The 27,955-nt window shown below is 43.4% G+C and overlaps 1 protein-coding gene across 1 annotated transcript in view; it reads right to left on the reverse strand.

The window, feature by feature from the left end:
- The window catches only part of adamtsl5 (ADAMTS like 5), a 63,087-nt gene extending 40,297 nt beyond the window's left edge, over positions 1-22,790 (reverse strand). The window contains exon 1 of the mRNA XM_085276927.1: positions 22,057-22,790. Coding sequence (XP_085133053.1) covers positions 22,057-22,076 — 20 coding nt within the window. The 5' untranslated portion in view covers positions 22,077-22,790. The remainder of the gene's footprint in view (positions 1-22,056) is intronic.
- Positions 22,791-27,955: the final 5,165 nt, after the last annotated feature.

The following is a 27,955-nucleotide window of genomic DNA, read 5'->3' on the forward strand; positions in this document are numbered from 1 at the left end:
AAAGAAGATGTGCCAGTAAACAATATCAATCATGGATTGGCCTCCCCAGAGCCTGGAACTCAACTTTATTGTAAAGTGGGATCACCTTGACAAAGAACAACAACAAAAAAAAAGCAAAACAAAAAAATGCAGCCAACATCCAAAGATACATTTTGGGTGTTCTTCGGGTGGCTTGGAGAACTATTCCTAAAGACCACTTTTAAAGAAATTACAAGTAGATTTGCCTACAAGAGTTCAAGCTGTGTTGAATAAAGATGGTCATACCAAATATTGACTTTCAGGCTTGTTATAATTGTATAAACTCTGTTTTTGCCTAATTTTGTATTATGTAAATATTTCTCTTTTTCCTAGCTAAGTATAAAATAATGAGGGTTGGCGGGTTACTACGGGCCATTTGATCCTTATACACCCGCTGGAAGAGCTTGGTCTCAACAAGCGCTGGACTCGTAAGTTTTATGGTCTGAATTTCTAGGCGTAACAACTTGGGTGGTGTCAGAATCTCGTTTCTGCTTTTCGTAGATGATGTGGTTCTGTTGGCTTTATCAGGTGGTGGGCTCCAGGTCACAATGGAGCGGTTCACAGCCGAGTGGGAAGTGGCGGGAATGAGAATCAGCACCTCCCAGTCTGAGGCTATGGTCCTCAGCCGGAAAAGGGTGGAGTGCCCACTCTGGGTCAGGGACAAGTGAGGAGTTTAAGCATCTCGGGGTCTTGTTCACAACTGAGGGGAGCAGAAGATTGACAGAGATGTGCAGTGATGTGGACGCTGTACTGTCGTGGTGAAGAGAGAGCTGAGGGTGAAAGTACCAGTTAACCTACGCCCCTACCCTCACCTATGGTCACGAGCTGTGGGTAGTGACAGAAAGAACGAGATCGCGAATAAAAGCGGCAGAAATTAGCCAAAGGAAATTAGCGGAATGGTTGCTGGCCTCTCCCTTAGAGATGGGGTGAGAAGTTCAGCCATCGGGAGGGGCTCAGAGTAGAGCTGTTGTTCCTCCACATCGAATGGAGCCAGTTGAGGTGGTTCGGGCATCGGACAAGGATGCCTCCTGGGTGAGGTGTTCCGGGCATGTCCCACTGGGAGGAGGCTTCGGGGAAGAGCCAGGACACGCTGGAGAGATTATATCTCTCGGCTGGCCTGGGAACGCCTTGGTGTTTCCCCGGACAAGCTGGAGGAGGTGGCAAGGGAGAGGGAGGTCTCCCTCCACCCTGCCTCAGCTGCTGTCCCTGCGACCTGATCCCAGCTAAGCGGAAGAAGATGGATGGTTGGCTCAAGAATTTCGCACAGCATATATAATTGATTTCTTTCCAAAATGGCAGTCATCCATGAAAATGCGTACATGTCTTTGCACTGTAGGTTTTATTCTGGTAGAACAGGACAGATTCTCCACCAGATACATGTAATCATCATCAAAGTGGAGCTCTAAATGCGACTGCACTGTTTTTAAGATTTGAATCTCTGTACAAGGATCACGAGAGCCCAAAACGTGTTTGTAATTCATTCCCACATCTTTGAGTATTTGAGAGTGAAAACAAACAGGCCTGTGCTGCAGTTCTGTGCTGTGTCCTGGGCGGGACAGATGTTTTTATGGGTGTGTTTTTCCTATAATAAATCAATTAGCAGGCTTGTTTTAGACATGTAATCCACTTTGAGCTTGCATTAATCTTCTTCTTTTTAACTCAGTTAGTTCCAGTTTGAATGGAGCTGCATGAGAAATGAGGGATTGCACAACAAAAAGAGAATAAAAATGTAATCCTTCATATCATGCACTATATGCAAACCATTTGTTGGGGAATGAAGTATAATATACATGCAAGAAAGAAAACAGAATGTTGTTTGCTAAATGGTTTGTTGTGATCCAACCCTCCCCTTTCTTCACTGCCTTTCAAATCCAGGCTCACAAGGAGGCTGAAGCTTCTCCCAGCTGTCAAGGGTGAGAGGCAAAGTATATATGCTGAATATGCTGCCCGTTATCAGAAGGCTGACACACAGACACACCCATTCACACTTACAGCCAATTTACAATAATAAACACATTTTCTCAGTGACAATATTTGTTAAGAGAACTGCTTTTTTATTATGTTCATTAAAAAGAATCATCAGTTTTCCAGAGATAAGCAACACTTACTCATTTATGAATGAGCATGGTTTCACAAAAACAACATTATGTGAATGTAGATCGATGAAGGAACCCACAAAACTGAGTCATTTCTCAAGTTTCACTTGATCTTTGGCTGCTGTTGTTGAACATGAAAAGATCAGCAGCAGCGACTGACTGGTTGGCCCCCTCACTGCAGGGGCCTGCACAGAGGTGAGCAGGAGTCAGCCCGCCTCCTCCTGCTCTCATTATTAAGACTATAGCAGCACATTAGCGAATAGCTGCAGGGCAGGGGGAGGGCAATGGCTCTAATCAACGTGAGACTAGTTTTTTATTTGGACTGACATTAGTGGAGCTCATGACTTTAGAAAAAGACCAAAAAGCACAAACAATTTTTAAACAAATGACGAACAGGATATGGCTAAAATCATCAAGCAGCTGTGCTTTTATTCAAAAAGAGTAAAGCTAATAAACCAGGCTAGAGATAAACACGGTATATCATTTATTACGTTGAACTTTACATTAGAAGTTACGACTCATTTAATCTAAAAACGGTGGGTAAATTAGATCAGCTGCTGCTTGAATATATTTAAGCATCATATTTTCCAACATTACAACAATATAACACATGGTGTAATTTACTTTATAACTAGTTTACTTGTCAGATTACTATCTATGTTTTGGTGAAATTGAACCCAACTTTCACTATTAACTAAAAAGAAAAACATTTCAACAATCAATTAAATGTCCGACCATTTATTGACCATTTCAAATGTGAACATTTGCTACAGTTGGTACAGTAAGTAGTAAGTAAGTTAGTAAAGTTTATTTATATAGCACCCTTCACAGACATATGTCACAAAGTGCTTTACAAGGTAAAAACATAATACAGTCATAAAATACACCATGAAAACCCTGGTCTAATTAAAAGCTTTTTGAAATAAAAATGTCTTTAGCTGCTTTTTGAAGGTCTCCACTGAGTCCAAACCCCGTAGAAATAGGGGAAGTGCATTCCGCAATCTGGGTGCAACAGCTTGGAAAGATCGGTCCCCTCGGGTTTTAAAACGAGTGTGGAGGACCACTAAAAGGTTTTGGTTTGCTGACCTCAGGTTACGAGTGGAGGTATGTGTATGAATCAGATCAGCAATGTAGGGGGGGGGGGGGGGGCTGTCTCTGTAATGCTCTAAAAGTTAAAACTAGAATTTTAAAATGGAACCTGAATCTGATTGGTAGCCAGTGCAGCGACATTAAAACAGGGGTCATATGAGCACCCTTGTTCGAGCGGGTCAGTAGCCTCGCTGCAGAGTTTTGAACAACCTGTAGGCGGGCTAGCCCTTTCATGTTTAAACAAGTAAACAGGCTGTTACAGTAATCAAGTCTTGTAGAGATAAAAGCATGTATTATCATCTCGAGTTCACTTGTTGACACGATGGATCTAAGTTTAGAAATGTTCCTCAGGTGAAAAAAGCAGGTTCTTACTGTCTGATTTAAATGCCCCTCCAAAGAAAAAGCTTCATCAAAAATGACACCCAAGTTTCTAAGGTTATGTTTCTGTGAGGAACCTAAGTCACCCAGTCGCCGTTTAATATCAGGTATTGCACTGCCTGGTGCAATAATCAGAGTTTCTGTTTTGGCCGGGTTTAGCTGTAAGCAGTTATTGTTCAACCATTGACTGTTTAACCAACATTAAACAGTCAATCAGATTGGAGAGCTTATGAGCTTCAGCAGGCTTAAACGAATAATGTAGCTGAATATCGTCAGCAAAAAGATGATAAAATACTTCAGGAAACTGCTGTATTATCTGACTTAAAGGAAGAATGTATATTAAAAACAGAATAGGTCCCAGCACAGAGCCCTGAGGAACTCCACACAACAACTCTGTAGATTCCGACATGATCTGGTCTGCAGACACACTAAAACTCCTTTCAGATATATAAGATGAAAACCAGTCTAGAACAGAGCCAGACATCCCAACCAGGTCTCTCAGTCTGTTTATCAGGATGGGTGGCTGTAGCTCAGGTGGCAGAGCAGGTCAGCCACTAATCAGAAGGTCGGTGGTTTGATCCCAGGCTGTGTCCTGGCTGCATGCCAAATATCCTTGGGCAAGATACTAACCCCATGTTTGCCTACTGGTGGTGGTCAGAGGGCCCGGTGGCACCAGTGTCCGGCAGCCTCGCCTCTGTCAGTGCGCCCCAGGGCAGCTGTGGCTACAATGTAGCTTGCCATCACCAGTGTGTGAATGGGTGAATGACTGAATGTAGTGTGAAGCGCTTTGGGGTCCTTAGGGACTGAATAAAGCGCTATACAAATGCAGGCCATTTACCATTTATGGTATGGTTGACTGTATCAAAGGCTGAGGTGAGGTCTAACAAGACTAGGACTGTGTATTCTCCGGAGTCTGCTGACATCATAATATCATCAGTAACTTTCAGTAGTGCTGTCTCAGTGGAATGCAATTTACCCAGATTGAAAACGGTCATGGATGTTATATTTCTCCAAGTATGCCGTAAAGTGGACAGCTACTGCCTTCTCAAGGAGTTTTGACATAAATGGGAGTTTGGAGATAGGTCTTAAATTTTGAAGTAGTGTTGGGTCCAGGTTGGGTTTTTTGAGCCTTGGTTCCACAATGGCATGTTTAAAAAAAGCTGGGGAATACCCCAGTCTGAAGAGAAACATTAAAAAGGTTCACAACCCAAGGACCAATGGTGTCAAAGGCATTAATAAAAAGCTTAGTGGGGATAATGTCTGAGGGGCTCTCGGACGGCTTCATTTTGTCCACCAGGGCTGCTATTTCATCATATGTTACTGTTGTAAAAGTCGACCAGGAGTACAAAGGGAGTGCCTGACTCGGAGAACAAGAAAGCTTTGGGGAGATTTTAGCATTGATGTCATTAATCTTATCAACAAAAAATCGGAGGAGTTTATTACCATCTACTTTAGAGTGTACATCTAAAGGTACCACATCTGGGGAGACAATAGCACTAACTTTGTCAAAAAGAAACTTGGGATTTCTCTTGTTTTTTGTTATGAGTCTAGAAAAATATTCTGATCTAACAGTTCTCACTGTGTCATTTAAGGAGAGCATGAGATCTCGAAGATGGAGCCTGTGTACGTCAAGTTTGGTTTTCTTCCATAGTCGTTCTATTTTGCGGCATATTCTCCTTAAGTTTAAGATAGACTCATTTATCCAAGGGCATGTCTTCTTTTGTAAAGCCGAGCTTGTTTTAATAGGTGCCACTTGATCCAAAATGGATGTGCATTCCCTATTAAAAGACTGAATAAGAACATTTACATCGTTTCCGGTAAAAAGTGGAGACCTGTCAAACATAATGGAGAACCTCTCAGCAGTAGTCTCAGTTATTATGCGTCTATGAGTTTTTAACTTCACAGGCGTCTGTTTAGAGCTAAAATTAAGTTCAACAAAGATACAGTTATGATCACTCAAATGTACATCCTCAGCAAACACATTGCCAATGTTGAGGCCAAAGGAAAAAACAAGGTCCAAGGTATGGCCTTTTACATGGGTTGGACCGGAGACATGTTGGACAAAGTTAAGACTCGGATATAGATAGAAGTTCAGCTGCAGAGTTAGATGAGGCATCATCAATATGAATGTTAAAATCCCCGAGAATTAAAACTTTCTCCAGCTTGATAATAGAAGATAAGAAGTCCATAAAATCCTTTAAGAACTCAGTAGCAGGGCCAGGAGGGCGAAAGACTAAAACACAATGAAAGATGTTCGTAGAGCCCACCTTAATTGTTTGCGACTCAAAGGAAGAATAGTTTTCAGTTTTCAGTTTGCATACCTCTGCAAACTGTCCTTAAAGACAACAGCAAGACCTCCACCACGGCGACCTAAACGGGGGGCGCCCAAGTAAGAGCAGTCTGCAGGACGCAGTTCGTTTAGGTGAATAAATTCGCCATCCCTCTGCCATGTTTCGGTGAGAAACAGAAAGTCCAGGCTTTTCCTTGTGAAGAGCTCATTCAGAGAGAAGGATTTGTTTCAAATCAAATCAAATCAAATCACTTTTATTGTCACATCACATGTGCAGGTACATTGGTACAGCACATTTGAGTGAAATTCTTGTGTGCGAGCTTCACAAGCAACAGAGTTGTGCAAAATACAATAATGTAAACAAGCAAAATACAAGAATGGCTACATCTGAAACTAATAAATATATGTACAATATATAATAGTATATGCATTTCTGGATGTGTATACTAAATATTTTTCTACGTGTGTGTGTGTGTGTGTGTGTGTGTGTGTACACATATTTTACAAATTAAATAGAGTAAACAATAAATAAAATATATAAAATAAAATATACAGAGTGAGACATGTGCAAAACAGTGGCGTTATTGTACAGTATGGAGTGCATAATGTTAAAGTTCCAGTAGTGAAGCTGAGGTGTCTATGACGTGTTCAGCAGTCTGATGGCCTGGTGGAAGAAGCTGTCTCTCAGTCTGCTGGTACGGGACCGGATGCTGCAGAACCTCCTTCCTGATGGAAGTAGTCTGAACAGTTTATGGCTGGGGTGACTGGAGTCCTTGATGATCCTCCCCGCTTTCCTCAGGCACCGCTTCCTGTAGATGTCTTGGAGGGAGGGAAGCTCACCTCCAATTATCCGTTCAGAGCACCGCACTACTCGCTTTGCAGTTTTGCAGCTTTGCAGTTGTAGGCGGTGCTGTTGCCATACCAGGTGGTGATGCATCCAGTGAGGATGCTCTCAATGGCACAGTGATAGAAGGTCCTGAGGATGCGGGGGCTCATGCCGAATCTTTTCAGTCTCCTGAGAAAGAAGAGGCGCTGCTGCGCCTTCTTCACTGTTTTATTTGTGTGTACTGACCACGTAAGATCCTCAGCCAGATGTACACCAAGGAACCGGAAGCTGCTCACTCTCTCCACAGCAGCGCCGTTGATGGTGATGGGGGTGTGTACTTCTCTGCACCTCCGGAAGTCCACTATCAACTCCTTTGTCTTTGCGACGTTGAGGGTGAGATGGTTGTCTTGACACCAGTGGGTCAGGGCGCTGACCTCCTCCCTGTAAGCTGTCTCATCACTGTTGGTGATAAGACCCACCACTGTAGTGTCGTCCGCAAACTTCACAATGATGTTGGAGTTGTTAGTGGCCGTGCAGTCGTAGGTGTAGAGTGAGTACAGGAGAGGGCTCAGTACACACCCCTGTGGAGCACCAGTGTTCAGTGTGACGGGGGATGAGGTGATGCTGCCCAGTCTGACCACTTGGCGTCTGTCAGACAGGAAGCTAAGGATCCAGCTGCAGAGGGAGCTGCTCAGTCCTAGATCCTGCAGTTTCCTGTCCAGCTTCGAGGGAACGATGGTATTGAATGCTGAGCTGTAATCTACAAACAGCATTCTCACATACGTGTCTCTCTTCTCCAGGTGTGACAGGGCAGTGTGTAGTGTCAGGGCTATGGCATCATCAGTGGACCTGTTGTGGCGGTATGCGAACTGTAGAGGGTCCAGTGAGTCGGGTAGTGCAGAGCAGATGAAGTCCCTGACCAGCTTCTCGAAGCATTTGCTTACGATGGGGGTCAGGGCTACAGGTCGCCAGTCGTTCAATGAGGAGATGGTGGAGGATTTGGGTTCAGGGACGATGGTGGCCATTTTGAAGCAGGCTGGGACTACAGACAGAGAGAGGGAAAGGTTGAAGATGTGTGTGAACACTCCAGCCAGCTGAGCCGCGCATGACTTGAGGACGCGGCCGGGAATCCCGTCCGGACCAGTAGCTTTGCGTGCGTTCACCTTCCTGAAGCACCTCCGCACATCCTCCTCAGACACAGTGTGCGCACTGACGTCATCCGCGGTGCGCACACTGTCCGGTCTCATGGTGTTCGCTGTGTCGAATCTAGCGTAGAATACGTTTAGATCCTCACACAGAGAGGCCATGGTATTTGTTTGCGATGGAGCGGGCGTTCAAGAGCGCGATCCGATTAAAAGCTGGCAGTGCAGGTTTCCCATCAGCTTGTCGGAGTGGAATTGACAGCAAACACCGTGCCCGCACGCGAGGTCTCCAGCAGCGCCACGGAACCGGCGGGGCCAACCACCGGTTGTGCGATGCGGGCTGTGAAGGCGCAGCGGTGGGGAGATAATTGGCAAAATCCAGAGCATCAGATGGGCAGGATCCACGCTGTAGTGGCTGCAAGTACGTATTTCCAATCAAATCTGGAAGGGTAACTGGCAGCAGAAACCGGGGACGCCTCCAGACGAGTCGGGAAATCTCCGTTCTGTAGGCTCGTCTGATGTGTACCTGGATGCCGGCCCTACAGCCTCTTTTCCTCGATTTCTTCTTGGAATTGCTTAGGGCATGTTTCGCTGGTAGCAAGAAGTAATCCGGTGAGGTGGAAGAGTGCACAAATGGTGGGGGGAAAGTTTTTCTATAACTGTCCCAGTCATCATAAAGACGTTCCATAGAGTCTTTGATGTGGAGCAAGGAAGAACGGTCGTAAATCACAGCAGCATAGCTCCATATATTAAACGTCAGGGCTGATATAAAAGCATAAAATACAATACAGCATAGGCAGGTAGACGGCAAGCCGAGCAAAGGCGCCATCTTCCTGTCACAGTCAGCTCAGTCTGATCAATTACAACCATGAACCATATATAAAAGATGCTAGTCACCATGACATTACCCACTGGTTTTTAAGGCCTTTTGAGAAGCTTCATGTGGAGCGTTTGGCTGTTGCCATACAGATGTTTAAAACAAGACATGATGAGTGAAGAGCAGCTCAAACTGAGAAACTGAGGAACACTGCATGTTTATATGGTACTGACTTATTAATTGGTAGGAAGCCACATCCAAAAGAATACAGTTATTTATCATCTATGTTGCTCTTGGACATGAAACTAACAAACCACAAATCCAATAAGAACGCACTGAGGTTATGTTGCCCTGTCATATATGTATGTGCTCTTAACCTGAAAGGTATAAATACGGAAGTGTGTGTGTAATAAATGGTGGCGCAGAGGAAGGTGTGTCCCTCTGATGTAAAACTCTAAACAACGTGTGTATGGTTTATTCCTCCGTGAGATATGCGAGTTACCCCGGTATTTCTGCCCTAAAAAATGGAACCTCCAACAGGTTATGGGCCCAGAAGGGATGTGGGAAGCCGGTGGAACCGTCTATGCTTCGACGGAGACGAGAGAAACTACGAATTGTGGGAAACAAAGTTCCTGGGATACCTGTGGCTACTTGGGCTAAAGGCTGCCATTCTGAATGAGCCCGGCGAGTCGGAGGAAGAAGACAAGGACTTGGATGAAAAGAATGAAGTAGCTTATGCAGAGCTAATCCAAGTATTGGATGATAGAAGTCTTTCACTCGTGATGAGAGATGCCAAGGATGACGGACGGAAAGCGTTGGAAATTCTGAGAGAGCACTACGCCGGTAAGGGGACACCACGCGTGATTAGCCTGTACACGGAGCTAACGTCGCTACAGAAAACGCCCAGTGAGAGCATCACAGACTATATGATAAGGGCTGAGACTGCCATTACAGCTCTGAGGAATGCAGAAGAGACATTAAGTGATGGACTACTTATTGCAATGGTGCTAAAAGGGTTGCCTGAATCTTTCAAGCCGTTTGCCATACATGTAACCCACAGTGACAAAGCAATGACATTTAGTGAATTCAAAGCTAAATTAAGAAGCTACGAGAGCACCGAAAAGGCCACATGTTCTGAAGACAATGTGATGAAGGCAAATAACTGGAAGAAAGAGAGAGACAATGCAGAAATCATATGTTACAATTGTGGAAAAGAGGGTCATATAGCACGTGAGTGTTACACAAAGACCGAAAGGAAAGAACAAAAAGTGAAGCAGTGGTGCGGTTACTGTAAAAGCTCAACGCATAAGGACAGCGACTGTCGCCGACGAAAGAAGATTACTGCTAAACACGTAACCGATGCAGAAGATCATAGTTTCGCGTTCAAAGCTAAAGACTGTGGAAATCAAGGGCTGAAACAGAGAGGCCTAATGGTTGATACAGGGGCCACTTCTCACATTATTACGGACATTCAGAGATTTAAGAGTTTTGATGAGACATTCACACCTGGAAGACACTTCATGGAATTAGCTGACGGGACCAGGACGAGTGGGGTCGCACTGAAGAGGGGAGATGTGGAGGTCTATCTACAAGACAGCGAGGGACGAAAGGTGAAGGCGACACTGGAGGGAGCACTTTACATTCCCTCTTACCCGCAAGATATCTTCTCGGTTCAGGCGGCGACGGCCAAAGGAGCCTCAGTAACCTTCAAGAAGGGCTGCAACCAGCTTATCCATAAGAACGGGACAAGGTTTAAGATAAGTGAATATGAACGCCTATACTATTTGAACAGTGTTACATCTGATCATTATGTTGACAACGACGAATGCAATGGCTGTCATGATGTAGAAACTTGGCACAAAATCCTCGGCCATTGCAACTATGAAGACTTGGTTAAACTAGAGAACATTACCGAGGGTATGAAAATAAAAGGTAAAGCTAAACATTACCAAGACTGTGAAGTGTGTACAAAAGGCAAATTTATCCAAACCAGGAATAGAGAGCCTGATGAAAGAGCAGAAGAAGCATTAGAGCTAGTGCACACTGACTTAGCTGGACCGATAGAACCAGAAGCTAAAGACGGGTTCAGGTACACGTTAGCATTTACTGATGATTACTCAGGCACAATGTTTGTGTACTTTCTAAAGGCTAAAAGTGACACCGTAAAAGCAACTGAAAAGTTTTTGGCAGACGTCGCCCCCTATGGGCAAGTAAAGAGAATCAGATCAGACAATGGAACTGAATTTACATCTAAAGAGTTTCAGACATTGTTAAATAAAAACACGATAAGGCATGAGACATCAGCGCCGTATTCACCTCATCAGAATGGGACTGCCGAGAGACAATGGCGAACACTTTTTGAAATGGCACGGTGTATGTTGATCGAAAGTAACCTGCCAAAAAGATTATGGACTTATGCTGTTATGACTGCCGCAGTAATTCGTAATAGGTGTTACAACAGACGCACAAAGCAAACCCCTTATTACATGCTGACAGGAAAGAAGCCAGACATGTCGAGGATGGGGATTTTTGGATCAGTTTGCTACGGTTACGGGCACAACAAAAAAAAGTTAGACACGAGATGTGACGAAGGAGTTTTTGTGCGTTACGATAAAAACAGTCCGTCGTATCTAATCTACTACCCTAAAACAGGACGAGTTCTTAGACATAGGTTGGTCAAGTTCCTCACTAAAAGTGTGGTTGAGCACCAAACCCAGACCACTCAGGTTGATGACAATGGAGATGATGATTTGACTCCAGGGGACATCTTGAAGTACCCCGCTAGAAAGGACAAAACAGGGAATGACCAGAGATCAGATGAAAGTATGATCCTGGAACCTGAAAGTGACATTCAGGACAATGGCATAAATGATGCACAAAACTCAGACAAACAGAGTGATAGAACAGAGTCTGAACGATATCCCAAACGAAACAGGAGAAGGCCAGATTACCTGAAAGACTATGTCCAAACTGCAGATGACGACCAAACATCACTGACTGTAGATTACTGTTACAGGGTGATGTACGACATACCAAAGACTTTTGAAGAAGCTATGCAGTCATCGAACTCTAAGTGTTGGTCAGATGCTATGGAAGATGAAATGAGATCCTTGAAAGACAATAATACGTTTACTTTAACCACGCTGCCAGAAGGTAAAAATGCAGTGGGGGGGAGATGGGTGTATGTGATAAAAGAGAACCCAAATCAGACTAAAACATTTAAAGCAAGATATGTTGCTAAAGGCTATAGCCAAGTCCAAGGCATTGATTACAAAGAAACCTTTTCGCCGACTGCAGATATGACGTCAGTGCGTACGCTGATGCAATTAGCAGTACAGCACAACTTTAAACTCCATCAAATGGACGTGAAGACTGCTTATTTGCATGCCCCAATTGATTGTGAGGTGTATATGCAGCAACCAGAAGGTTTTGAAGTAAAATCAGACACAGGTGAAAAACTGGTCTGTAAACTAAACAAATCACTATATGGTTTGAAACAATCTGGCAGGAACTGGAATAAGATGTTACATGACCATTTATGTGAAAAAGGTTACAAACAAAATCCTGTAGACCATTGTGTATATTCCAGACAGACAGCGAGTGAGACAGTGATTCTTATCATCTGGGTTGATGATGTAATCATAGCTGCCAACGGTGAGGACGCTATCAGAAACGTGAAACAAATGTTGGATGAGAAATTTAAAATGAAGGATCTTGGTGAGCTCAAACATTTCTTGGGTATTGACTGTATACACGAGAACCATGAGATAAGACTAAATCAGACACAGTACATCACAAAAATCCTGGAAAAGTTCAAAATGTCTGACTGTAAGCCACGTTCTACTCCTTGTGAACTCAAAAATGATTTTGGTGCACATGGTGAATCAGTTGATTCAGGAAAATATAGAGAATTAGTGGGCAGTTTGATTTACTTAATGACATGTACAAGACCAGATTTGAGTTGGATAGTGAGCAAACTGTCACAATCCCTGTCTGAGCCAAAAGAGCATCATTGGACAGCAGCAAAACATGTATTACGTTACCTTAAGGGGACACTAAACAAAGAGCTGTGCTATAAAAGGATAGAAGGAAACCTAAATCTTATAGCATACAGCGATGCAGATTGGGCCACAGACTTGAGTGACAGGAGAAGTACAACGGGTTATTGTTTTGTACTATCCAAAAATGGGCCAGTGATCTGCTGGAAAACCAGGAAGCAAGCTACAGTAGCTTTGTCAACGTGCGAGGCAGAGTACATGGCGATGGCCGCCACAGTACAAGAAAGCTTATACCTCTCACAGCTACTTAATGGCATGGACATTAAAAGGCAATATTCACCAGTTACCATTCTTGCAGACAATCAAGGTGCAATTGCATTGTCCAAAAATCCTATAAACCGTCAAAGATGTAAACACATCGATATCAAGTATCACTTTATTAGGTCTGCTATAACTGAGAAGGAAGTACAAGTTAAATATTGTGCAACAGAAGACATGGTAGCAGACATCATGACTAAGGCTGTAAGTAAAGTGAAAATAGATGAATTTACGCATATTTTGGTTGGAACATAAAATGTTGATATGTGAATATCATGTAAATATGTATATCATGTAAATGTGTAATGTATAGTGTTAAGAGCAAGTGGGGGTGTTGCCCTGTCATATATGTATGTGCTCTTAACCTGAAAGGTATAAATACGGAAGTGTGTGTGTGTAATAAATGGTGGCGCAGAGGAAGGTGTGTCCCTCTGATGTAAAACTCTAAAAAACGTGTGTATGGTTTATTCCTCCGTGAGATATGCGAGTTACCCCGGTATTTCTGCCCTAAAAAATGGAACCTCCAACAGGTTATACATGAAGTGAATATTAGGGCAGTTTCCTCATACACTTCACCCTCTACTTACCATTAGAAAGAATACAGGGTTAAAGTGCTTCAGTTTTATTTAGCAGTACTTGCTATTATGCTGTAGTATTATTTGTTCTGTGAGTTTAGTCTGTTGTTGCCTGGAGAACATGATGGTGTCATAATATATCCTGCACAATTCAAGCTTTGTGGATATAAATGAGAGGTTATGATACTGAGGTATTATAGGTGCAAAGATGTAGATGGCCTAATTTAACCTGTTAGTAAACTAAAACGGCGGTTGAAGGTGGTTGCTAGGTAGCATCATGTGTTGCCTAGCAACCACATGCCAACAGGTAAGACCCTTGATATAGTTAAGTAAGCGAGGGTGTACATGTGTGCCAGTTTTGGTTGTTCAGCACCTGATCCTCATGCAGTCCTTCTGACAGGCAGTCACCATCTTTTATATACAGTCTATAATTATAATCTATGCTTTTGTGTTTTGTGTCATATTTAACAATGCATAACAACAGCTCTTACACAGTACGCACACCTACACATCTCTCTGTTGACCTTTTTAAGAGTGTCTGTGGAGCAACATCACCTATAACCACAGATGAATCACATGCACCGGCTTCACTGGGCTGTAGATCTGGAATATTGCACATATGCCATCGACAGATCATAAAATTTTGACTTGAAACACTGGTTTGGTCTGGTCTCCTTATGATGACTCACAAAGTGGGTTGCCATGAGCAGTGACTGTGACTTGGCAACAAACCCATATGTAGACAGGTACCTCACCTGTGTCTAACGTCAGCAGGTCTTAAGAAAGGTAAAGTTCTCTGCACTCTCCCCACCCTTACATTGTAATGTGAGTGAACTCACGAACCTTGCCTTAAACACGCCCTAACAGACAGGTAGCTCTCACATTCCCACCCTGCACAAATAAACAACAGCTCCACACAGCTATCATGCAATTACACGGATTCTATTATACCGCTTTGGCTTGATTATGCTGCAGGTGAGAATGTGACCTCTGACCTCCTGGAAGCCGAGAGTCACGTCAACACCGGAGACACCTCAATTCAAGATCTCTGCTCATTTAAATTCTTTGTGTGGGATCTCGGTGTAAGTGTTTCTGTATGGCGCCCTACAAATATCTGCACACCCACCAAGTTTGGAAAAGCAACATGTCTTCCAACCAGAGGCAAGACTTGACCTTTGACCCACCCTGAGATTTAATGACCCAAGACTGACTGGTGGAGGGTCTGATGCTTACGTGGAGCACGCGTTTGAATAAAATGAAAGAACCAGATGTTCAGTCTGAAGCGCCGGATTCCGGCTCTGATCCCTGGATCTGTGCTTACTAAGTAGTCAGTGGCCTTGGTCTGGGTTAGGGTTCGGGACTGTGAGCCTCTCTGAAGACGAGGCAAAAGTCTCTGTGGCTCAGCAGCTGTTTCACTTGAAGACGTAGTAAAAAAAGAAAAAAAGAAATCCAGTATCACTGTTTGTTAACCCTTTAAGACCTACCATAGAACCAAGTCCGCCAGAGCTTATATTATATTTTTACATGCTGTAGTGCCATTTTAGGGAGCATTTCAAGTTGCTATACATCAATACAACCATTATAGCCCAAATTTTAATAATATGTATGCATTAAGTGCATAGTAACTACATAAATTGCAAAAAAGTGCAATAAACTACAAAAAAAAACTGACAATCGTTTTTGTTTTTTTAACATATATTTCTAGCTAGAGAAATTTAAGAGGCTTATGCCTCAGAACTGTAAATACAAAAAAGTTGCACAAAATAGTTTCCCACCACAGGAAATTTATTTTGAGTGTCTTCATAGTTTTATTTTTGAAATACACCAATTTTTATATACTGCAGGAAAAACGAAAATAAATATTATAATGCAAATTTGCAAAAAAACAGCATATGCATCAAAATAAACTATTTCCAGCAGTACAATTTGACTTCTAAGCATTCCAAAAACAATACAGAAAGTCATAAAGTCAAACATAACTTTTAAAAACACCAGTATAGGCTGATGAGGCCCTGAAGGTAAAAAACTACATTTCCATGAAAATGACGTCACTTCCGGTTCCGGGCAGGTAATGGCAGACATGCGATCGTTTGCGCTGATGATCTATTCCAAAGTGTTACGAACAGCTGATCGGATCGGTAAACCGTGTTTCTGGAATATTATGTTTTTGTTGCTGCAAGTGGTTTTTATGCAATTTTTGCAAATATGTGGAAGGAAACTGTGACCAAGGACAAGTTGATGGCATAAGATGTAAGTACAACTCCTCCAGTTTCATATGCAAAAAAAATTATTGCGCTAGCTTACGTGGTTGCAGTTCTACCGGGATTTAAAAATAGCTATGCAAAACGGAGCGTGCCCGCTCCCACCGGCTTTAAAAGGTTAAACGCTCAGAGAGGATTGTGGTTAATTGTAAAAGAATTATAGATGGCCACTGCCAAAATGTCTAGACTCAACTATGGTGCCTTCCCTTTGTTTGGCTTGCTTTGCTTCACTTGATTTCACTTTGCTCCTTCCACCACAGGGAGAACAACCTTGGTACACCACCATACTTCGGGGATTATGAGATTATCTTTTCACAGCCACTTTGATTGAAGCAGAGCCTCTCAGGTCACCGACAGTCACGGTCTCACAACATGAGAATGTGGAGAGATGCACGCAACTGATGTTGTGATGACATGTGGGCTAAACCCACCATGTTTTAATGGGCTTTTCAAAATGTCTTCTATCCACATAAAGAGTGAAGCCTGTCTTAGATTAAAAAAACATAAACACTAAGTAGACATAAATGTATCCTGAGGGTTGGGAGTCAAGTTTCAAGTCTCTGTCAGATTTTCTACATCATGGATTAAAAACATTAATGATCCAGTGGCAGAAGCTATGATTTAGATCACATCCAGTTCAGTTATTCCTTGTTACCAATCAGTTTTCACATTGTACCACAAAGGTTCATCCTGCTAACAGACAAAAACGTCACATGTCCGCCTTGGACACAAAGAGACTAAAGAGTAAAAGCTTGAGTTCAGATAGACACAAAGAGCAGTAAAGCCTTATCTACCTGGTCCATGACACTAGAAAGCGTCCGTCTGTGGAATGACTGCATGGTTTCATCTTTGTCTCCGAGAGAGCCCGTGGGCCCCTGCAGATAAGCCAGTACCTGCTTCAAAGTAACATGGAAAGTGTATAAATGTGAATATCCACAACAGGAAATCATTCAAAGTGGATTCCACCTTCTACCATTTGTTAACCTTCTGTTACTCTCACCTGTGGAAAGACTAGTTTTACATTATAGGAGTTTCTGAGGTTTACTTTAAAAAGTCTTTGATTATTGGCTGAATCTTTCCAAGAAATCGGCACAAGAGACAGCGAGAGTTTACTTTGCTGCTGGATCGATAACAGCATTCCAGTTGTTTGCCTGAAGTCAGTGATTGTTCTCAGCTACTGTTTGTACCGACAGAGGAACACAAAGTGACAACAGTGAAAAAGATGAAATGACCAATAAGTGTTTCATTTTAGTTTGCTCTGTTCTGGACGTTGACCAACAAAGTAAGTGAGAGTGCAATGATTGGACATCCTGCCAGCTTCCTACTGCAACGTTGACGTCCTGCGTCCTCCAGCATACTCTGTTCCTTACCTAAACCAAAAATATTATTTCCACTGACGAGGACACATCTGAACCATCTCCCATCCTGATTATCACTCTCATGCCTTGATTTCATTCAAGAAAACATCTTTAATGTGGGTATTTTTGTAGCTGTGGCTGTGATCTGACCTATTTGAGCAGATAATCTGTTTTGTGAATTAAAGTACTATTTTTGCCCTGTCCTTTATTCTTGTCTTAGGTCATTTGGGTGTATCTAAAAACAAAGGGTTTTTTTGCATAGAGTTTTAAACTGGGAGAAGCTGTGACTGAGAACTGAAGTACTTCATGACTTGGACGGACATCAAACTCTCCACGTTGAATCATCACGAGAGTTTCCGGTATGATGGCGCCTGTGTTCGCTTGTCTTAACAAGTCCTCCCTGGAGCGTGTGCAGGTTGTTCAGACTAAGAGTCCAAGTACTCCCCATCAACATCAGAGTCCACTTGAAGATTTTGGTTTTAAAATGTTAGAGCTCTGCATGGGCAAGCAGCAGTGCACATCAGAGAGCTTTAGCTCCATACATCCACAGCAGGTCCCTGAGGTCATGTGATAAGGACCTGCTGTGGATGTATGGATACAAAACTAAAGGAGCTTTAGCAACAGTGGCCCCCAGACTCTTGATCTCTTTTCTTCTGAGCCTGAGATCTGTGGACTCGCTGGTCTCTTTCACTAAATCTCTTTAAACTTTAACTCTAAGCACCTTATGATATTTGACTTGAAGAGTGATATATAAATACAATTTTACTTACTTTACAAATGTGGTTCTTCGATTAATAAATAATTAAAATGTTATAAAGAATTCAGTATCTTTATCTGTATAATAAGAAGCTTAAATAAATGTAATAATACAGTTATAATAATGGTACAGTTGCCTTCCTCCCATGTATGGGCCTTTTTACTCTTAAAAATGTATGAGGACCTAAGTTGAAGAATCTGAATCTGACTGTTTGACTGATGTGTTCTTAATTACAGCTCCCAGGGAGCACTGAGATTTAAACCAGCCAGCCCCAGAGTTTAAAATGAAGACTGGATAATTCACAGATGTAACTGGCAAATTGTGATGCAGTACTTTTTTCCTTGCGGCAACATTACTCCAATCAGCTCCAACATTAAAACCATCTGCTCGCTCATGTAGGTCTCCCATCAAACAGCTCTGACCCATTAAGGCGTGGACTCCACAACAACCCAGAAGATGTCCTGTGGCATCCACAACAAAGAAGTTTGTAACAGGTCCAAATAATCCTGTCTTTGCAACCTGAACCACCTTCTTCCATTGCTCCATGGTTCACATCCACCCTTTTCACACAGGAAGCGGCGTGCACTGCGCTGGGCTCTGGCTGTACTACATCACTTTCTTGCTTCCACTCATGATCTTCATTCGTACTACAGGCTCTGAACTTCTATTGGTCACACAGCTATACTGTCGCAGCTAGCATGTTGCAGTTTCTATATGAAAGGGCCCTAACTCTCACATGTAGGCACATTTGATTATGGACAGCATAAACAAAGTTCCAAACCAAAGACTGTATAAGACTGTAATGCAACATCACCCTGGACTATGCATTTCCAAGCCTCACCATTGGTGATTTGGATGTATCTTTGGAGCCAGAAGTGAAGGTATCAGTTATCAGCTAATGCTAGCAAGCTGTATTCATAGGCAAACGTGTAGGTGCACAGATCTGCTAATTAGTATCAAGCTAAAAAGATACTCGAATAGGGATGGGTATCGTTTAGGTTTTATCCGATACCGGTGCCAAATCGGTACTTTTGAAACGGTGCCGGTGCTTAAACGGTGCTCGAACCGGTGCTTAAAGAATGGAGAACACAAACTTTGTCCAAAAACCTCTCATGTTCAGCTGGGTTTTTTTGTAAAAAGATAACAATGTTAGCCTTTTCTGCAGCTATGGGGCATATATGGCATCACTCTTGGCTGGAAGCAGTGCTTAAACAATGGAAAAAACACAAACTTTGTCCAAAAACCTCTCATGTTCAGCTGTTTTCCACTTTTTCTTTGGTCATTTTAGCCTTTTTGGCCAGGGTGAAGGGAGCATCTGCCATCAAACAAGAAGACAGCCGCATGTAGCTACGACGGTGTTTGCTAGTTCACCTTACATGCATTAATGTAATAACGTGGTGAGCCTACTCAACGTAAATTACACACGAACAACATTAAGCTACTCACGCAGAGAAGAACGGCTGCTGCTGCATCATCATCCTCATCATTTCTGCTACACTGGCAGGGCTAGGGGCCAGGACTCTCCTCTTCGGGTTTTTGGGGGATGTTGCTCCGGGTCCGATAACTGGCAACCCACCCGACGTGCACAGTGTGAGGTCTTGCAGCAAGCTATCAAATACGGCGCATTCCTCGGCTTTTAAAAAAAACGCTATGCGTCACCAGGTGTTTCATCGGATTTGAGGTGTTACCTCCTTTGACAGTATCACAGTATCAGCTTAAAGCACTTGTTGCTGCTGAGTTTGCATATTTTGCTGTGAAGTACAGCCAGACTTTTGACCGCTTCGCCTTGGACATTTTAATCTGTAGCTCTGCTCTAACAGAATGTACGTACCTGGCCCCGCCTACTATCCTCGGAAACGTAAAATGATTGGCTAGAAGTGTATCACAGCTCAGGAAATAAAGCACCGAAATGTGCGCTGCTTTTCGGTCTGGTTACTACCGTTTATGTCAGAACCGGTGCCATCGTGGCACCGGATACCGGTACCCATCCCTATACTCGAATTTTACTCATCAAATTTAAGGCACAGATTTCTTGGATGGTCAGTACTACAAAACAGGTCACTTCATTTGTGAGATGTTTCCATTAAAAATGGAGTGAAGGCCTAGCAAACCCAGGCCTCATTGGGCACTCGGCCTGGACTACATTTATTTGCGTCCATTAACCAACTTTCAGCATTTTAAATATCTGAACAGGTGAGTTTAAAAAAATCCAGCTCCTGTACAGTTATTATGGAGGGAGACTATCAATAGAAAGAGACTGAAATGTTTTTTGTCCCAGGCTGCCATGTTCAAATGCCAGATTTGAACATGGCAGCCTTTGGGGACTGATTCAGTTTGGAGCCAGCCTCACATGGCCATTAGAGAAACTGCTTGTTGTTGGTACTTCCACATTTTTCTGGAGGTTTGCACTTGCTCCATAAACTTTTAGCAGCCTTTACATTTTAGCAAGTCTTTTAGAAGAGCAAGAATCTCCCCATGGCCATTACTATTCACAGCTTTCTGAAGCTAGTAACCACAACATACAGGGTACCCTCCACAAGACCTGCCCTCTTGGCACTGCTATGATTTTCTAATATAGCCATCATCAAAGTCTCTATGATCATTATCTCCATTTTTTCCTGTTTCCAGCATTTCAAGCACTGCCCGTTCACTTGTTGCCTGATGATCAATGTTGTTCCCTCGGTTCCAGTGGTTTTCATGGTACTATCACCTGCTTCTCTAATGGAGTCTCAGGCTTTCAGGTGTGATAGCAGTTACAGCCAAAATACAGGAGATATTTTCATAATTTCAAAAACTACCTTCAATCTTCATCATGGACCAGATGCTTTATATGCACGTAGAGGCCATTGCAGAAAATGTCTGTAAAAATGAAAACTGGAGTGCAAAATCATGTACCTCAGCTTTGTATCTGTTAAATTAAGAACATTGTATTTATTAGAAGAAAACTGAGGCTTGCATAACTTTTTGTCTTTCGTTACACATCAAGGATAATCCATCAATTACAAAGAGCCACTTAAAAAAAAAACACTAATGTCTTTCTCTAGTGCTTAAAGCGCAAATCCCAGGCGAGAGAAAAGGATTGAAATTCCTTGCTGGAGGAGAGAGTGACATCGTTGCGTGTTACACCAAATTAGTGTCCTCGTTTTGAAGCTATATGCTCAGTGTTCCATGGTAAGAAGATTAAATCTGTTCATGAGTCTGACAGCTCCTTCCCAAACAAACATTCCTCTGAAGAGTTACCCGACACAGAAAATGTGCCCTGAGCCAATTCTTTCTCTCCTCTTTCTCCTGCTGCACACCAGCCTGGCTGACAGCGGTCCTACAAATGTGCCCTGATGCACGGCATCAAATGCACACCAGGTCCATTTGAGAGGCAGATATGAAAAAAGCTTTGCAAAGTTTGAGTCTCTCTGCAGTCCTCTGTGTTTGTGTTCTCTGTTGCAGGGTAAGGATTAGATAAAATATTACCAGGGTATTTATAGGCAGTGACATTTAGGAGATAAAGGTAGAGTATCAGGGCGTGTGGAATGTGGAGTCGGGACTTGTAATATCACTGATATGGCAGGGGGATTACCTCACCCTCTGGTAGGAAGTAGCCTACAGCAGACTGGATATGACTTCTGCCCCTGGCTTCACAGGCGACTGCAGGATCAACTAAGCTGCTCCAAGTCAAACCAAATGCACAAACCAAATAAAGCGAAATACAGAAGCACCCGAGCAACGAGCTTTTTCAAATATGCTCCAAAACAACTGAGAAAAGATGCCCCACAGCACAAGTTTTCCTTGAACTTCTTGGAATGGATCAAACCACAAAACAAACACCGTCCAACCCACTGGGGAAGAGAAAAACTCAACTGTCCCTGGAATTTATCACCTCCCATCCTTCAATGCAGTGCAAGAAATGTTTAAGGCTTTACAGCTCCTTGCAAGAAAAAAAAAAAAACTCAAGGTAAATATTTAAAGCCACCAAATATTTCCTCCTTCCAGAGGACAGACGGCTCCATGTTGCTTCTCTGGAATTTGTCGCCTCTTATCAAAGCTGGACTCGTATTAGAAATCACAGTATATTAATCCCACCTGCGGGTGGAAGATAAACTTGATCAGAGAGATCGTTTACAGCCCCTCGTTCTTACCTCGTCTGGACTGAGGACATCGTGGATCCTGTAGTGGAGTGGGCTCCGGTAACGTTACATTCGCGCTCAGGTGCAGTTTGGATTCTCTGTCATGATGAACTGTCACGGCTCGGACGCGCTGTGCACCCAATCTGCAGACTGCGCCGACACACGGATTTCAAAGACAGCGATACCATCCATGTCCCTGCGTCTGCTGGAGGCTTCTTCCTTCTGCCTTCGCTGTTTTTTTAGCAGACACTCTGAAGGAAGTCTCTGTCTTTCACTCTCTCTCAGCTGAAGTGCCTGTCCATCCAAACAGCTGCGTCCCACTTCCCAAAACACATGACATCAGTTACAAGTAAAGCCTGAAAATAATAAATACGTTAATTTTTGTAAGACCTCCTTTGCTGGACGCGCAAGTGCAAAAAGTGGCACGAAGGGCCCTTTGTCCTTTAAAAAAAGAGCTTCTTATAAACCATCTTCCACGACTCCAACGTGTTCCTACAACTACGCTTAAAATGCACTTTTGCCTCCCGGCAGGTGACTCCCGGTTGACTGTGGTCGCAGCAGGTAGCGCCGGTGGCACTTTCCCCTCTATTTTCCTCGTGACCTTCCTCTCAGTCCGGCCAAAGTGCGCACAGAGGAGCGGGGACGACTTCTCAGGAGCACGGGGGCCACGGGCCGATCCCACTTGTCCACAGCTCGGCTGCTGCTGTTGTGTCCGTGTGTCTCCCTCTCTCTCTTTGCTGCCCTCTCTCTTTCTCCACCTGAGCGCTGCATTCCTGCCGTGAACACGCCTCTCTCCCCCGTCACAGCACAGCAGCGCGTCGGAACTCAGAGGCGGTAAAACTTACCATCCCTTCACCTCACTACGATCAGTTCAACTTTGGAAATGGAGCAACTCACAACAGACATCTTTGAAGGAACATATATGTCTGCACTGTAACAGTACCATTTAATACCTTCAGTAAAAACACAATTTATATCAATCAAGTAGAAATTAGCGCTTGGGGGCAAATGTAACACTGAGAGCTTTTACTATTGTAGTTCAAAAGCACTTTTGTTACATTTTTATAAAGTTAAAATATTTTTAACTGTATTTGATGAAAATATCTTCTTCCTTCAAGTCATCCTCCTCATCAGTGGCGGTCCTAGCCTGTCTGGCGCCCTGGGCGAACACTCCCTCTGACACACACACACACACACACACACACACACACACACACACACACACACACATAAAACAAATACAGTTTTACATTAACATAAAACTGTTGTCGAAACCATACTGAATTTCACCAGAGAAACACACACACACACACACACACACACAGAGTATGCATAGTATGCAAATGGATTACAAACAGCCATCATAATTGGTCATACAATGAAACAAGACAAATCAAGAATTGACAATGACTAATTAATATTGTGCTGAACACAGTCCAAAGAGTCAGTAAGCTACATCAGTGTCTGTTTACTGTTTACTATCATAGCCAAGTGGCTAACAAAGGTAAACAGACGTTTTCACTGTCCCTACTAATTAATGTTACTTGTTGTATTTCTGTTGTGGTCAGTGCGATCCTCTCTGCTGTTGCATGCTGGGGCAGCAGGTTGAGGGTCACAGATGCCAAAAGGCTAAATTAACTGATCCATAAGGCCAGTTATGCTGTGGGGATGGAGCTGGACTCTGTTAGGGTGGTATCTGAGAGGCGATGTTGTTCAAGATAAAGACAATCATGGATAACACCTCCCACCCACTCCATGACATGCCGGCTAGTCAGAGGAGCGCGCTCAGTGAGAGACTGAGATTACCCACAATGCACCACTGACCGACACAGGAAATCATTCCTGCCTGTGGCCATCTCCCTGTACGACTGGACTGTATGTAGCGGAGATGACAATAAAGTTTACTTTGACTTCAGCAGCGCGCAGGCGCACCGAGGGCTCTCGCGCTCACTTTTCACGTACAGAATTTTGAAAAACATTGGTGCAAATTATAAGTCTGTATCATGATGTCTGGTGTTTTCGTGTCTGATGGTTTGTTTTTATTTTGTTTTATTTTGCGAGTTGTTTAATAGATGCTGCTCCAGCCAGCCAGAGATAAATGCAGCTAATAAAATGCAGCACTGGGAGGTGTGAGCACTTCTGTTAAAGCAGAAGTTTTGCTGAGCGATCAGCCGTGTGTTACCACAATGCCAGGGAGGAAAGACATCAGCGGTGATGTTAAAGAAGTAATTGTTGCTGCTCGTCTATCTGTGAAAAGCTAAAAGGTCATTTCCAAACAGTCTGAAGTTCATCAATGTACAGTGAAGGGGATTATTCACAGGTGGAAAACAAGACAGCTGCCACTCCTTTCTTGGTGTGGATGTCTCAGAAAATTCACCCCAGGGCCAGCTTGTGTAATGTTTAAAAAAAAAAAAGGGGGGGGGGGGGGAGTAAGCGATCTCATTCTTGGGAGGCCTTATTTAGCATGTTAAATGTGAAAACTTCTGACGTTACAACAAAAGACTGAACAGGTTTGTAAAGGTTGCCAAGAGAAAGCTCGAGCACCTCAGATGAACCTTTCAGTCACTGCGCTGACCATGAGCTCTTCTGTGCACCAAAGTCAAACCCGAGTCCATCTCACGTTTGCTTGAAACTAGGTTATGACAATGAAAGCAAGCACACCAGCTGGAGAATAAGGTGTTGTCCCAGTTAAAGACCAGGCTTCGAGCAGGTTGAAATGCTGTGGTGGGGCCTTATGTGAGCTGTTCAGGAACAAATGCCCCCAAATATTTTGTGAACTGAAGTAACGTTGAGTAGAAAAACGTCCAGAATTCCCCCACAATGAAGGCACACAGAAACAAGTACTTCAAGTACTAATGAAACTAATAAAACCTTTCTTTTTCACAAGATCGTGTGCACCTCAGAGGGCCGACACATGAAACATGGGGACCACAGTTAGGTCTGGGAATCTTCTTTTGCCTTACATTTCCCTACAAAAATAGCAACGACTGCAAAGGCAAAGATTTCTTTAAAAAAACAAAGAAGAATCAACACAGTGAGTCTGCAGACTGTCTGTTTGTTTAGTTACCCTGGTAATCCACGATTACCTGCTCCAGCTCAGAAGGGAAAGACTCTTAAGTAACAAATATACATTTGCTGAAGAAACGTGACTTTACTTTGACGTCTCATTAGTTGTGGATCCTCCACCTTTATGCAATTTTAGGAATAATAAAAAGGGCGTAAATCTTTAACTTCTTGTACAAAATAATCAGACACTACTATTTTACAGTATTCCTACAAACGAGTTTATGACTTCATCGTGTTATATTGATGTAACATTTATACAGTTTATTTGGTATTAAAATACAAAAAGAGGCAAAGAACTGGATTTAACTTGTATGTCTCATAAACCAGTTTATTGATTGGTGTTTGTTTCAGTTCAATTAAATGTCATTAAAACAACTTGAAAAATGAAACTGTGTTTCAGAGCCCGCACAGCCACAAAAATAACAAATCAGTATCTCGAATATCCTCGTCTCAGTCCGTTTATCATCACTGCCTCTTTCATCTGGCCCCGTTCTCATTGCCTGCATCTTCCATTAATCCCTCCACATCACGTCATCCTCTGTGACTCCTTGTTTCAGAGGGTGACTCCTTAAGAAAAGTAGACCTCTGCATCGACATGTCAGGACACGTTTATCATACCAGTCTTAGTTTCTTCTTTTTATTTTACAGGCACATTTAAAACCCCCTCTTCCTCTGGACCTGTGTGTAACTGTATCCCTCAGGCTTCTCTTTTTGTCTCCCACTGTGCGTTATGTCTGACGTGCCAAAGCTCGTATTTAGCAGGTTTGATGTTACAGTGGGAATGTTTTCTGCAATGAGACAGTAACACCCAGGTCATCTCCAGTTTCCTGCACCGCTTGTCCAGCGGTACAACTAGCATAACTTAGTGATAGTGGAGCAACCACACGGGCTTTCTGTGAACTCGGAGCACACTCCCTTTATGCTCAGCCAAGACAGCTACAGTTAAGCTGTGCTTCAGGTTCCACGCGCGACCTTGAGCTATCATCTGGAGCCATGCAGACATAACAGAGGAAACAGGACAGCGCTCTCAGCTCTGCTACTGCCCGTGAGCGTGTTTTTGACCATACAGGGTCATACATGATGCCCATAAACATTACAGATGCCAAAAAACACGAGAAACTACAAATGTTGACTTGTAGACAAAATGAGTCATAAATCATCAGAGGGGTGGAAGCCGTCAGCAGCCAAACAGAGTGTACGTTAAACTGTGAGAGTAGACTAAATAAGGCATGTTTGGTTTAACCATCGCAGACTCAAGTGGACCACAGCATGGCTTAAGAAGATAAAAGGCGGCCAATCTGTACACAGCAGGATGGGACAAAGTGGCAAAAGCCCAAAGCCACAACACAGCATTAAGTTTTGTGTGGGTCTGAATCTATTAAACCTCAGCTAACACAAAACGGACTCGTGGTCAAAACCATGCCGACATCATCAATCCTCTCAGTCCACACTTTGTTAGCCTGAAGCGAAGCATTAAGGCAAGTTTTTGCTGTTGGCGTGCTAAACAGATGCTGGAAGCTGGACCGTGCTGTAACTACATACAAGCACTGCTCACAGCTGCTTTTTTCCAAGAGGGCTGTGCTGGTGCCAGTCCCTGAAAACTCATACCACAAGTACAAGAACAAATTATTACACATGATTCTTCCCTCCGTTCACATAACGTACGGAGGGCAATCGTGGCTTAAGAGTTGGGAGTTCGCCTTGTAATCGGAAGGTTGCCGGTTCGAGGCCCGGCTCGGACAGTCTCGGTCGTTGTGTCCTTGGGCAAGACACTTCACCCGTTGCCTACTGGTGGTGGTCAGAGGGCCCGGTGGCGCCAGTGTCCGGCAGCCTCGCCTCTGTCAGTGCGCCCCAGGGTGGCTGTGGCTACAATGTAGCTGCCATCACCAGTGTGTGAATGTGTGTGTGAATGGGTGGATGACTGGATATGTAAAGCGCTTTGGGGTCCTTAGGGACTAGTAAAGCGCTATATAAATACAGGCCATTTTCACATAAAAAAGCTAGGACTGGTATGAAGTGCTTTGAACTGGTCCTTTTCTGGGTTTCAGTGCATGGAACCGGTTCTCAGTTGGGCCCTGGAACCATGACAGTAGACTTAGGCAAACACCAATATGCACTTAGTTTTTTGGACAATGACCTTTTGTAATTTTGCCTGTGTGCACCACCAAAGTGGATCTGATCCAGCCAGACATCACATCTGTACATTCACCACCATCAGGAGCTGAGCCTTAAACAGTTCTCTGATCTCCTGCTCCTTCATCTAGCTTCACCATCACAGAGTGTAATCTTTTCACAGCACGGCGTTATTAAACTAAACAGTCTTTCAGATACATTTACAGTGAAACTTTCTGTTTAATAAGTCAAAGGGCTCCATGCAGTTAGACAAAAAGCATAAATATTTAACGTCTTCATCTTGGTTCCAAAAGTATTTAAATAGCTCTAAACAGCTTCAAGCTGCCTATCAGTCATATGTGATAGAAATGTTTCCGTGGGCAGTAAGCAGCTCCTCAGCACTCGTGTATATAATGATTAGTTAAGCGCTCCGAGGTCTGGATGCTTGTCCCGGCTTGTAGAGAGATTTTCCTACGCCCTCCTATAGTTCCCCATCATTACAGAGCACACTTTAGTACTCTGTGTGTTTACCGAGAGGCAGATAGCCGAGTGTTTACAGTAATCATCACATTCACGCACACGTGCACGCTCTCTCTTTCTCTGTGCGTGCTTTTGGCAGCTTACTATGTTCTTCCCTCTAATAAGAGCTTTCTGAGATGAGGAGGCACTTTCCCGCTCCTCAGAGATATTAGTGAGGAGGAGGGTTGGGGGTTAGGAGGGGGATATGGAGGGC

This window comes from Mchenga conophoros, linkage group LG1 (assembly GCF_057382185.1).
Source record: "Mchenga conophoros isolate Kocher_MC1m ecotype Shallow Benthic linkage group LG1, M_conophoros_male_GT1.1, whole genome shotgun sequence".
In the NCBI taxonomy this organism is placed as follows: Eukaryota; Metazoa; Chordata; class Actinopteri; order Cichliformes; family Cichlidae; genus Mchenga; species Mchenga conophoros.